General features: G+C 43.6%; 1 protein-coding gene across 4 annotated transcripts in view; it reads right to left on the reverse strand.

Moving 5' to 3' along the window:
* The window catches only part of KIZ (kizuna centrosomal protein), a 111,978-nt gene extending 105,465 nt beyond the window's left edge, over positions 1-6,513 (reverse strand). For all 4 annotated transcript variants that reach the window (XR_003793125.1, XR_003793126.1, XM_029220511.1 and 1 more), the window contains exons 1-2: positions 6,342-6,513; positions 721-783 (exon numbers count right to left, since the gene is read on the reverse strand). Coding sequence is in view for 2 of the 4 variants with exons in the window: in XM_029220511.1 (XP_029076344.1) it covers positions 721-783; positions 6,342-6,487 (209 nt within the window). In the remaining 2 variants the exon portion in view is untranslated. The remainder of the gene's footprint in view (positions 1-720; positions 784-6,341) is intronic.
* Between the last annotated feature and the right edge of the window lie 7,135 nt (positions 6,514-13,648).

Genomic DNA, 13,648 nt, shown 5'->3' on the forward strand with positions numbered 1-13,648 from the left:
GACCTGATGGGTGCTTTGGTTTTAAAGTATTCTTGGTTTCTCTCTCTTCTGGATGAGATGTTTTCATTTCTCACTCGTGCTGTGAAGTGGATACGTCACAAACTTAACTCTATCACAGCCAGAAAACTTTCCTATGAGTAATATTGGAGGTTACACCATATATTTGGCTTAAGGATAAAGTTCAGTTTCCTTAAAATATAATTAAAAATATTAAGAGTTTGCTCTTAATGTTAGAGTAAGTAACCTAAAAAGGATAATATGTATATTATCCACTGCTCAGAATAATTTTAACAGTCATTGTCATACACCCATGAACAAATGAGACACCACGTAACCCTGCCTACAACAGTTTGTTGAAAGGTCAGCTGTAATAATTATGACTCAATCATTCACTGATTCAATGTGTTCAAATTGTGTCCAAAAAGATAAGTAAGACTATAATGTGTCTTATTCTTAAGCTTTTTAAGCAAAAGATTCCTGAAATAACACAAATTATCAAATAATGAAAATACAATAATTTTTATCTTATACTTTCATCAAATTTATTCTTACACTTAATAGTGATTGTATTAAATTGCAGTGTTTACTTGAAACGATTACACATTAGAAATAAGGAACGGCAACAGGACTACAACTATGGTATTTGTAACATATATTGATATTAGGGTTAAATTTTGATTAATATAGGCAAATTGGTTTTAAAACTTTGTCATATCTTACCTGCGTGTATCAGATTGATTATATTCATAGAGTTTCCCTTCCAGGTCCAATCTCTTCTTTTCACTATAATACAGAAAGAATATATTTTATGAATAAATTACACTGATCGGTAACAGGCAGGCAGATCTAGAACACGATCTCCTTCGTGAGAATGCTTCTCTGGTCTCTCTGAGAAGCAGAAAATGCCAGCTGCATTTGGAACTCAAGACACAGAAGTACTTAGCAGTCACTAGGGAAGTCTAAAAGGCAAAAAGGACACCAATATGAAGCAAAAAGAACAAGATTCTCAAAGTAAATGGGGAAACGTAGTGAGAAAAGGCTGGGAAGCAGGTTCATTCATTCAGCAAGAGTTATTTATTGAGTGCAGTGGTGAGCCAGGCTCTGCTCTAGGTGAAGACTGACCTGGTAAATGAGCCAACCAAGGTCCCTGCCCTCAGGCAGTGACATTCAAGGGGGAAGGGCAGACAATAAACAAGATAAATATGCAAAATACAACATGGCCAGCATCTCTGAGAACAATGGGGGTTCCACACACAAGGCTTCCATAAATCCATCCTGGACTGAAGGCTGGGGGCTCGCTCTGCTCTCAACCAGACAGGCCTGGGCAGGGCCATGTGGCTGAGTTAGGAAGAGATCTCTGAGAAGCAGACTTGGCCTTACTCACATTTGGGGGAGACCAGGTCCCCTGACACCACTACTTGGAACTGAAGGCATTTCCTTTTATAACTTGATAACATCGCCATGATTCGTCACTGACTGCTAGTCCCCGGAGGTACCGCCAGTAGAGACAGCTTGTGATGTTCAGGTAAGTGCTGGCAGGAAGCTAGAGAACAGAGCTGACATGCCCACCTGCACACCCAGCCTGGGCAAGAAGCAGGCGAAACTGGACAGCAGAAAAGGTGGCAGCAGCCAAAACCAAGGGGCTAGAGGGTAAAACTGCTGAACAGCAAGCCATCCCAGTCTCAAAAAGAGCCCTTGGAGGTTTAACCACAGATGGCTCTGCTCAAAGACCACCGAAGTACAAGCTTCAACTGAAGTCAAACTGGTAATCTAAGCTGACATTAATTAAGCAAGGCTGAATGAGAAATCACATAATGTCTAAGAGAAAAATGCTAAAAAAACAAAACAAAACAAAACAAAAGACTGTGAATCAAAGGAGTCCAGAGGAGGATGGGCGCTCAGGCTGGCCTCCTGAGGGAAAGGGCCGAGGCCACGTCCACTTGGGAGCCCTTAATTATTAGCTTCTGTTTTCCTTCAGTCCATTTTTTCCTATAAAAAAAACCCTGTTAGCTATATTATAGGTTTAGTAAATTTTTCTGCTTATTGTAATCTAGAATGGAAACCACTATTTAACCAAAATTCTTTTAAAGGGACAATGGTGTCCAAAATCCAAACACCTAGCCTTTGCTTGGGGAACACAATCCATTCCTTGGTTGGGGTGTACCTATGTTTAAACAAGAAAAAGATTACAGAATCACAAATTTTTAAATTAGTAGCTTCACACAGATCTTTACTTTCTCATTAAGAAGACTGGACTTGGAAGAGAAGTGAAGGAAACGTGGTATAACTGCTTCCCTGTTAGAAATATTTATTCCCCTTCTAAGGTTTCATGATCAATATGATAATGAAGAGTGATTGACTGGACAGTGTAAGCAATTTGCCATTAAATTATGGGCACAGAAAAACCCTTAAATGCAGTTGTGACCTTGCCCGTGATGTCATGATTCACTTCTGTGATATTCCTGCCAAGAAAACATGATCACTGTCTGGTCATGAGGAACCATCAGACGGACCCAGCTTGAGGATCACCCTCTGGGATGAGAGCTTTATTCTATGAAACTGTCAGGAACACGAAAGACAGGGTAGGATGGAGGAATGGTTCCAGACTGGGATAGAATGGAGAGACATGGCAACACTGGTTCACAGGTGGGTCCTGGACCAGAAAAGAAAAAAGTGTTAGGACAGTTGGTGAACTGTGACTGGGGCCTGTGGATTGGTATATCAATGTTAGTTTTCTGATTAGAAGGGTTATACAGTGATCATGTAAGGGACATCATATCTGCAATTCTCAAATGGTTCAAAGAAGTCTCATGCTTTCACATAGACAGGCAGAGAGACAAACAGAAAGGGAAAAAGAAATAAAATGTTAAGGAGTTGAGGAATCTGGGTGAGGGGAATATTAGAGGTCTTTGTCCTATTCTTGCAACTTTTCTGTAAGCTTGAACTTTTTTCAAAATAATTTTAAAAATTTGCCCGTGACCTCGAACGAAAAAGGACCACCAGCTTTATGGGAATCCATCACCTCCCAAGCAGAAAGTTCTTTTCAATAATGAATGTAAAACTTCCGTGTTCCTGCTCTGTCTTCAGTACATACAGACGTCCACTGGTCTTACTTCTCTACTGCGACCCTTCAAACACTGAAAAATCACAAAACACCTCTTGGCCTTCTAATTCCAGGCAAAATGATGCTGATCTCATTAACTCTTCTTTACAGGCCCATTGTCTAAACACATCCAAGCTGCAGTGCCCCTGACACTGACTTTCATATCTATTTTAAATTCAAGACTTAAAATAAGATATTTACCCCAATAAAAAAGCCAGAGAAAGGCTTATTGGGAAGATCATCTTAGAACTGCTGCATCTTTTTTTTTTTTGGTATGCGGGCCTCTCACTGCTGTGGCCTCTCCGCACAGGTTCTGGATGTGCAGGCTCAGCGGCCATGGCTCACAGGCCCAGCCACTCCGCGGCATGTGGGATCTTCCCGGACTGGGGCACAAACCCATGTCCCCTGCATCGGCAGGCGGACTCTCAACCACTGCGCCACCAGGGAAGCCCGAACTGCTGCATCTTAAATCTCTATTTCAGAATCTTTAAACACCCAGCCCTGAGATGTGTATCCATAGGCCCCGGTTTCAATCACCTGCACCTCTGACCTGGATCTTTCAAAGTTTTACACAGCTGGGTGCTCCTTAAAGTATAGCCACGGGGTTTAGTTTTCTCCTTGTAAGCTGCTTATTATTCTATTTTTGTCTCAATACCATCTTCAGCTTTACTCAACTAATATCTCAGCATCAATTTCTGGACTATTATGATATCTCACTCTGAATCAATATTGGCATTGAAAAAACTGGGGCTGGTTAATGGGCCTTTTCAAGGGATGTTTTTATATAATTTTAAGAGTCGATTCCACTTTCATGTTGCTACCATGCTTGTGGCACTGAACACACTGTAACAAGTCACTCCATCAGGCTGTTTTAGATCCAGTGACTGGCTTTTGCCATGATGCAGAGAAAACACTGTATACAAAAAGGAAAAAATTCAGAATATAAAATTACATCTATGTGTGAGTACGGCTAAGACAATTTGGGTTAGAAATACACCACTTACAAGGGGAGGGCCCAGTTATTAGACCAGCTAACACTGCAATAACCCACCTCTAAGAGGACTAAGAAAGGGCAAGTTGTTTTTCTCTACCATTCCCAGGACATTTTCAGACTGACAAATCAGCTGTGACTACCCGGGGTTGCAGCCTTTAAAATGACTCTAGAGTTTTAAGGAGATAAAGGTCCTTATGGTCACGGGGATTGGTCAAACAAACAAACAGGTACATACAAATACTCAGATGGGATACAGACGATAATATTCATTGCTTGCTGCTTTGCAAAACTAACAGCTTTAGACTTTTTTTTACTTTAAGGCTCATTGCTCTACTAGAGAAAAAAAATCTGTGGCCTTACTTTACATAATATTCAAGGCCCCTCATTTCTGGTGACGATGGCAGGTCAGGGGAGCTGAATGACCAGCTCAAGGTCACACAACTGTTGGTGGACTAGAACCTAGGTTTCCACAGCTGTCCTGCAGTTTTCTTTGTATCCGAAGTGATTTGCCTCTGTACTTATTAACTATGCATTAGAGTTAGTTATGGACTTTTTTTTTTTTTGCGGTACGCGGGCCTCTCACTGTTGTGGCCTCTCCCGTCGCGGAGCACAGGCTCCGGACGCGCAGGCTCAGCGGCCATGGCTCGTGGGCCCAGCCACACCGCGGCATGTGGGATCTTCCCAGACCACGGCACGAACCCGAGTCCCCTGCATCGGCAGGTGGACTCTCAACCACTGCGTCACCAGGGAAGCCCTAGTTATGGACTTTTAAAATGAAAAATGAATACACACAGTAACAAATTTGTACTGACTTAAAAATGAAACAAACCTCCAAATGCAGAACCATGAATAGGCTGTAAAATTTGACTCAAATTCCTTATATAATTTCAACAGCCTCACCTTGCTTAACAGTGAAAGCATTACATGTTAGACATAAAGTGAGTAATAATCATTACACAGAAATTATACCATAAGGACTATAAACAGCCAGGTGTTCCTAGCACAGGAAACAAAAATGATAACTCACAATTAGTTTTTTTTAAAAAATGCCATTTGAACCAGTAACATTTTAAAATTAGAACTTGGGTTAAGAAATACAAATAACTAAAGGCCTGGGGTAACTAAGCCACTCTTTTAACAGAACACAGAGCACTGTAAGTGTACCAAAGCACAGAGCACTATCTTGTCTCTTAATGAAGGCACTGCAGGAAGTGATTTTTTTTTAAGTTGGAGGTGAGGTGAGTGGGTGGGTGAGTAGTGGTATGTCAGAAAGAAAACAGGATGTAGAAAAGGGTTCAGGGGTAAATACAGTGAGAATGGTTAAGGAGGCCTCTTGTAGATGCTCTATAAATATTAAACAAGAATTAACTCTAGCATAGATTGAATATAATTCCTTTTCAAAACCAGTAACTTCTGGCTTTACCTTCCATGTAATTATTGTCATTTTAGAATCATCACACACACAGCTCTCTTCACTAAAATGAGTTTGTAACTTTTAACACTCATTAAACGTTTTGTTTATCAAGAGATCCAAAAATCTATTTCCTTTCTTGTCAACTAATGAGATTTCCAACTCCAATTAATTTAGCAACTGAATAATAATTTCAACAGCCTATCTTTTATGCAGTTATTTATAGTAAATTGCTTTATAATTTTCTCTCTTTATGTGATCAAGCTGTTCTTCAGTGGTTCTCATCTTTCATGTCTTAATCAAGGTATCATGAACCCTCTGAAAGCTGGGCTTCTCCCGCTGGAAATGTCATCCCTTCGCTGGAGATCTGGCCCCACAAAAAAGCCTCCTTCATTTAAACAGGGCACATGTTTGACAAACACACACACTCTCCCGCCTGCGTTCCTGGACCTGTCATCACTGATGCAGCGCAGCTGTCAGGGTGGGATGAGAATGTGAAGAGCCGGGGAGGGGGCGTGTGGAAGGGGACCAGAGAAATTCACGGGCTGGATTGAGAGTGACAGGCAGGAGACTCCCGCTCTCACTTCTGGGCACATTCAGTGACACGGCCGCACGCTCCCGCGGGATACTGCCCATAAGGAGGTGTCTCTGGTAAACTCCGTCCTCCAGGCCCCTCCGGGAGCTCGAGGGGGGGGGGAGGGCGGGGGGCGTCGCGGGACTGGACCCGGGCCCAGGGGAACCGCGGGCGGGGGCAGCAGAAAGGAACAGGGGGCAGGGCTCCGGCGGACCCTCGGGCCGGCCGACTCCCCGCCCCCGCCCCGGGTAGGCCGTACCTGTCCCGCAGCCCGTGCTGCAGCCGGCCCAGCCTTTCGTAGTAGTCGGGGCTCGCCAGGGGCGCGGACGGCGCGGAGGCCTGGTGCATTCCGCCGCCGCAACCACTCCTCACAGCCCGAGTTGTCCAAAGCAACGACCCCACCATGCACCGCGGGTAGACGCTGCGCCCAGACGCCGCACGGGGCGGGGCGGGGCGCCGTGGAGGGGCGGGGGCACGGCGCCGTGAGGGGTGGGGCAACTTCCTGGGGTCGTGGCGCCCTTGAGGGGCGGGGAGGAGGCGGGGCAGACGGCTAGGAGGGGCGGGGCGCCGTGGGAGAGGGCGGGGTGCATGCCGGCGAAGAAGAGGCGGCGTTGCGACTCAGTGCCCAGGCCTCTTTGTTTCGAGGCTGGAGCCTTCTTCTACCCCAACCGTTCGGAGTTCTCGTGGGAGAGACCCTGGCCCTCCTTCGGGCGGGTCCCTTCTCTGAAGGCCAGGTCTGAAGCCGACCCCGTGATCCCCGCCCCCTAGGTAGAGGATGGAGGCTGGGCGGGAGTAATCACGTGATCATTTTTGTCTTTGGCATCAAACTGCTTTAACTTTACCAGGTGCATTCTCTCCTTCCTTCCCTTCTTACCAGTATTTGCTGAGTGCTGGGCACAGTGCTGTTTGTTTTCCTACCAGCGCTTAAAAGCAAAACAAAACACGAAGAAGACAAAATCCTCAGTCCTAAGCAGCTATGCTCAACCCTGAGAGTAGACCCCGTTAGCTGAAAGCCCGTGCTGACCCTGAGGCTGTGGCTAAGGCTGCAGATCACATTGCTGGCTGGTGAAGAGGGGGAAGTTGCCAGCAAGTTGCTTGCAAAGCTGACATTTGTGCAGACAGAGCTCAGTGGACAAACGCCCTGTACAATACTTCATCAGGGACTCTGGAGCCCGCTGCCTGAGCTCCAATCCCTTCTTCCACTGCCCAGCTGTGTGACCACGTACAAATCACCCTCTTTAGCCCCAGGGTTCCTCGTATGTAAAACTGGGAGGCTGTTACTACAGGACCCACCTATGTCGTTTCTATAATGATGAGATTCATTAATGTGTGTAGGTGTTTAGAAGGGGTCCCAGCACATAGGAAGAAGCATCAGTTTTTATCATCATCATCATCACCAACTTGGGGGAAAAGCTTTCTGAAGAACCGTAACTGTATTCTGAAACCCACAGGGCAGGAAAAAAGAAACTATAGAATTTCTTTAGTCTCTTATTCTTCACTTCTTTTGTTTTTTCTTTGTCATTAATTTCACTTACTTGTGTGCTAGGTGTGACAAACTGGGAAATAGATCATCAGCAAGAGAGATGGGCCATTCAAAGGTCTGCAGTGTAAAATGATGATGTTACTCAGCCTTCTCTTCACATTTGCTAGGTCCAGGGCAAGAGGATGAATGGAGACCCTCATGCCATCTGTCAAAATATTAAACAATTAAAAATCAAGATGACAAATTGTAGATAAAATATGGTCCCTCCTACCTTGACCAATGTGCCTTCATAAAAGAGGAGAATTCATACAGGGGAATTTAGTTTTCTGACTCCTTACCCAGCCTTACCGGCCCCCACCCCAGTATCCCCCTCCCCATACCAGTCCACAACTCCTAGCTCTGTCCTCATCCCCACCTCAGCCTCCTCTTGGCCACTTCTCAGGCTGAAGGGTAAGCACACCAGTGACGGTCATCCTAGCAAGAAGGACCCAGGAAAGAGGTCTTTAAAGGCCTTGGAAAGGAGCTTAGGCCCCTTTGACCAGGGGATGTCCGGGTGATGGACACCTGGAGTGTGTCCTAGAAGGACGTGTGTGTGTGTGTGTGTGTGTGTGTGTGAGACCTCCAGGCAGGCATGTCCCCTGGCCCTGGGGCCTCCTCGCCTTGTATGGAGTGGCATGGCCAGACAAAGTCCAGAACAGGCTCTGTAACGTATAGAAGCCCAGGTAGGGCCTCTTGCCTGAATCTAAGGGTAGTACTGATGTTACTTTTATTTAGTTGTTATGTCACATTATACCAAGTTGATCCCATGGTAGTGAGCAAAGGTTTGCTTACTGATTTTAGTGCAAACAATATTTTACTACAACCCTGGCCAAAAAAATGCATGTATGGCGATATTTTATTTAGGACCATCCCTACCCATATTAGTTTTTTAAGGAAAAAAATCCCCAATTAATATAACTAATTATTTTCAGCAAATACACAGAGTAAGCAGATAAGACAGTCATTTAGCATCCAAAATTTTTATTCGGCCATTTTAGGAGAGTCTAAAATTAAATATAATTAAGCAGTAACTAGATAATTCAAAATAATTATAATTTGCATTCTTTGGTTGATTTATTAATGACATATGACAATCTAGATGCAGGATCCATTTATTAACAGTAACACCTAGCAAATTAAATGAATATTTCTAGAGTATTTATGCTAAAATTATGCGTTCTCAATGGTGACAGGCTTTTAATAAATTCAGAGTTCTTCACTTTGAATATTTAATTTGCTGGTGCACTCTCCTTTAACATTGTTCTTAAATCCCCTTATATTAGCAGAGCTGATTTCTGTAAGCAGTTCTGCTTTCAGCTCACCTGGACCACAGGCCATCAAGTCTTCCTAGATGGGCCAGGTTTCTTTTAAGCCAAAGAATATCTTAGCTGGAAGTTAGTTAAGGAATGTAGCCTCACTCTCGTATTTTTTAGAGGAGGAAAAGAGTTCAGGGCAGACAAGGGACTTGGCTAAGGTCATACAACCGGTCATTTGTGTAATATTAATGAGCCTAGTTCCAAAGATAGGTCCCTAACAGCCCCATTAAGCAAACAGCAAGAAAAGCCAATGTTTCATCCCGGTACTCATATGGATCTTAGGGTGACCCCTATGAAGTTGCTGTTTTTGTAGCTCTAAAACAGTTGAATTAATGGATGGAAAATTGATTTTGGAAATATGTTGAAATTAGCATTTTACAAAAATGTGAACACCTGCAATTTAAAGATTAAATTCTGTGTATATGAGTCAATAACTGCTTGGATATTATATTAGTTTCCTAGGGCTGCCATGATAGAGTACCACAAACCACGTGGCTTAAACAACAGAAATTTATTGTCTCATAGCTCTGGAGGTCAAAAGTCTGAGATCAATGTGTTGGCAGGATTGGTTCCTTCTGAGGGCAGTGAGGGAGAATCTATTGCATGCCTCTCCTCTAGCTTCTGGTGGCTTGCTGGCCATCTTTTGCATTCCTTGGCTTAGTAGATGCCTCACTCAATCCCAGCCTTTATCTTCACATGGCATTCCTCCTGTGTGCATGTATTTCTCCAGATTTCCCCTTTTATAAGGATACCAGTCATATTGGATTAGGGGTCCACCTTCCTCCAGTATGACCTCATCTTAACTAATTAGATCTGCAATGACCCTGCTTCCAACGAAGGTCACATTCTGAGGTACTGGGAGTTAGGACTTCAACATATGAATTGGGGGAGTTTGTGGGGGCTACACAATTCAACCTATAACAGACATGAACACGGGAAAGTATTTCATTTTGCAATTACTACACGGTTTGTACGTAGATCTGACTCAAAAGTAGAATGTGGGGGAAAGGCTGTGACGTCACATGTATGTGTGTATGTAGCCCCACCTGCCACTGAGCGTCTACACTAATGTAAGCATTTACTGCCGCATTTAAACCCCATGAGTCCTCTGAGGGCCCTGCAAGTTTAAGCAACTGGCCTAAGATCACACTGCCAGTGTGTTCTTGGCCAGTTAGTGGTAGTGTTGGAATTCAAACAGACTTTTTCCAATTCCCAAGTCCATCCTTTCTTAGCCTCCATTCTATATGGCCTTGAAACTCATCATTTGATAGTTACTGATATTTTTTATTTTCCTTGTATGAGATGTGTAAACATATATACTGTGTGACCCAGAAGGGTTTTTACATATACATAGTTCATTGTTGGGGGAAATAATATCCCTTGACCTAGGAATGCTTTTTTTCTACCTGCTGTGATACAGCATTTTGTGTTCACCATTCTGTTAATTTTCCTCCTTGGCCCTTGGAAAGACTACATTTTTAGCAGTGAGATGGGTCTGTTTGACCCAGGCTGGGCAATGAAATGTGAGCAGAAGTGATGCAGCCACTTCCAGACCTGGCCCCTGAACATCCTGTACTGTCTTCCCCACTTTTCATTAGGTGGCCAGCTGGATGCAGAGGACCCAGTGGAGAACTCTGAGGCCCTGGAAGAAGAGTGAATGGCTGTAAAGAGTACAGGACTGTAACTTGGGCAAGAAATAAACCTTTATTGTGTTGAGTCACTGATCTTTTGGAGTTGTTTGTTTCAGCAGCTAACATTACTTATCCTGAGCAATACACAAGCATTCCATGCAAGAATTACACAAATGCATCAAACTATCTTTTTGCAACATTCTCAATGAGGATATATATGACTATCCAGATGGTCAAGGAGACTGCAAACCTGGAGCTCTGAGATTCAGGGTCAAGGTCTGAGGAGAGAGGCCTAGATAGCAAAGGCAAAACTATAGTGAAGAAACGTCTAGAGCACCTCTGTCCACTGGAACCTTCAGCAATGATGGAAATGTTCTACTCTGTGCTGTCCAGTATGGTAGCCACAAGCCACATGTGACTGTTGAGCACTTTAATGTAGCTACCGCAACCCTGGAATTGAATTTTAAATTTCATTTTATTTTAACTTGTTAAAATTACAATTGTAGAGGACATGTATCTACTGACTCCTGTGTCGAACAGTGAAGCTCTAGAGATAAAGTAGAAAGATGGTTAAGCATGGTGGGGGAGAGGAGGCGGTCATGAGTCACCAGGAAGTAGAAAGCAGGAGCTAGAAGGTGAGATACCATCATTGGTGGGAGGTTATAGTGATCAGGAGGAGAGGTGTGATTTTTAATTTTATGTGTCAACTTGCTTAGGCCATGGTGCCCAGTTGTTTGGTCACATACCAGTCTAGAAGTTGCTGTGAAGGTATTTTTTAGATTTCAATCACTAGAGTTTGAGTAAAGCAGATTGCTCTGCATAATGTGGGTGGGCCTCATCAAATCAGTTGAAGGCCTTCAGAGAAAAGACTGAAGTCCCCAGAAGGAAAAGGAATTCTGCCTCCAAACTGCCAGTGTTCAGACTCCAGACAGCAGCATCATCTCTCACTGAAATGTCCAGCCTGCAGGCCTGCCCAATGGACTTGGCTCTTGCTGGTCCCCACAACTGCATGGGCCAATTCCTTATAATAAATCAATCTCTCTCTCTATGTCCAGATATAGATTTAGGTGTACCTTGGAGATATTATGGGTTCCCTTCAGACAACCTCAATAAAGCAAATATTGCAGTAAGGCGAGTCACACAAATTTTCTGGTTTCCCAGTGAATATAAAAGTTATGTTTACACTGTACTGCAGTCTATTAAGTGTGCAATAGCCTTATGTCTAAAAAAAGTACATACCTTAATTAAAAATATCTTATTGCCAAAAAGAGTGCTAACCCTCGTCTGAGCCTTCAGTGAGTCATAATTTTTTGAAATAGCAACATGAAAGAACACTGATCACAGATCACCATAACAAATATAATAATTTAAAAGTTTGAAATATTGAGAGAATTACCAAAATGTGACACAGAGAAATGAAGTGAGCAAGTACTCATGGAAAAATCACACCGATGGACTTGCTCGGGGCAAGGTTGCCACAAACCTTCAATTTGCAAAAAACTCAGTATCTGTGAAGTGCAATAAAGGGAAGCACAGAACAATGAGGTATGTCTGTATGTCTATCTATCTATCTATCTATCTATCTATCTATCTATCTATCTATCATACTGTTTCTGTTTCTCTGGAGAAGTCTGACTAATTAATACAGGAAGGCAAGAGGTTACTAAGAGCATTTTGCTCTAAGGCATTTGTAATAGCTAATTTAAAACAATAAGAATAGGATGCAAATTCCAATAAATAAAGTGAAAACATAGATTTCCTCATATGACTTCATATCATGTAAACCAACAATTAACGTGTGGATCTCTAAAATATGCGAGATATATGAAAGCTAAATAACAGCTGAAAAATAGAATAACAGAGTCATTGAATGGCTCTGCTAGAGATTCGGTTCTTAAAGGAGATGGGCTCGCTCTGCCCCACAACTTCCATGTGCCCATGATTTCCCTGAAGCCCTTGAATTTTGCTTCTGTGAGGTCTCCAGGATTCTCCCATTATTGAATGGAATCCTCAGAGGCATTAGACTTAGAGCACCAAATCCTACACTCTTCTCCCTGCAGGACTGGGTGGTGGCTTGGTTCCACCTGGCCAGGTATATCCCAGATCCCTGGGTGCAGGAGCAGCAGCCCTGCATCCTTGTAGGTGTTGACGTCACGTGTGAACAATCTGAATGCTGAGATTCTCCTCAAAAATCATTTGGTGGATTTCATAATTGTTTGCCACTTGCATGCACTTCTCATCAGGGTTCAACGAGTACTCCTCCTAACTACAAGGATTGGAAACAAAGGGGTGCTCTAGACCTGCTCTTAAAACTCGAAGGCAGGTTGAAACCAAAGGGTTTTGCATAATAAATACCATTGAATTTGGTGGCTGTGTGTTTGTGTTTACCAGGTGACAGGGCACCGGATGTCGAACTTCTACTTTTCACATCGTCTACAATTATCCACGGCATGTGTCTTTGTAGAAATGTTGGCTTCAGTCATCCCTGGGGTACCTGGATGGTGACTGCCACACAGAACACCCTCCCGGAGTCAATAAACACTTGCCATGTGTCCTAGAGAAGAGGTAGAATACAGAGGATGTGATTCAGGCTCAGGTCCCCCTCTGCGTGGTATACTACCACTTCCTCTTGCAAGCTGTGTGACCTTGGGTGGATTACTTAACCTTGCTGTGCCTCAAATTCCTCATCTGCAAAATGGTGATGGTAATAGTACCTTCCTCTTAGGCTTGTTGAGAGGATTAAATGTGGTAGTCTGTGTGATGCACGTAGAATCATGTCTGGTAGAGTTAGCCCTCAATAAATATAAGCTGGTGTCACTTCTTAGAAGGCAAGAAGAATATCCCTTTGGGAGATGGGGAGAGTCATCAGAGGTAAAGGCCCACGTTCTGCTTCGGACTATTTGTCTCTATCTCTCTAGCTCTCAAAGCCATTTCCCAAGCTTCCTCTCCATCTTTATCAACCCTGCTGGCTCTGCACTCACACGCCAACTCAGAGGGGTCCAGTCACCTGAACTCATGGCTGATGACACAGCAGGTGACATTCAGCTGGGAACCTCAACCCGAGATTCAGTTTCATTCTTTTGTGTCTAACCTGGAT

This window comes from Monodon monoceros, unplaced genomic scaffold (genome assembly GCF_005190385.1).
Source record: "Monodon monoceros isolate NGI ecotype Baffin Bay Population unplaced genomic scaffold, NGI_Narwhal_1 Super_Scaffold_13, whole genome shotgun sequence".
In the NCBI taxonomy this organism is placed as follows: Eukaryota; Metazoa; Chordata; class Mammalia; order Artiodactyla; family Monodontidae; genus Monodon; species Monodon monoceros.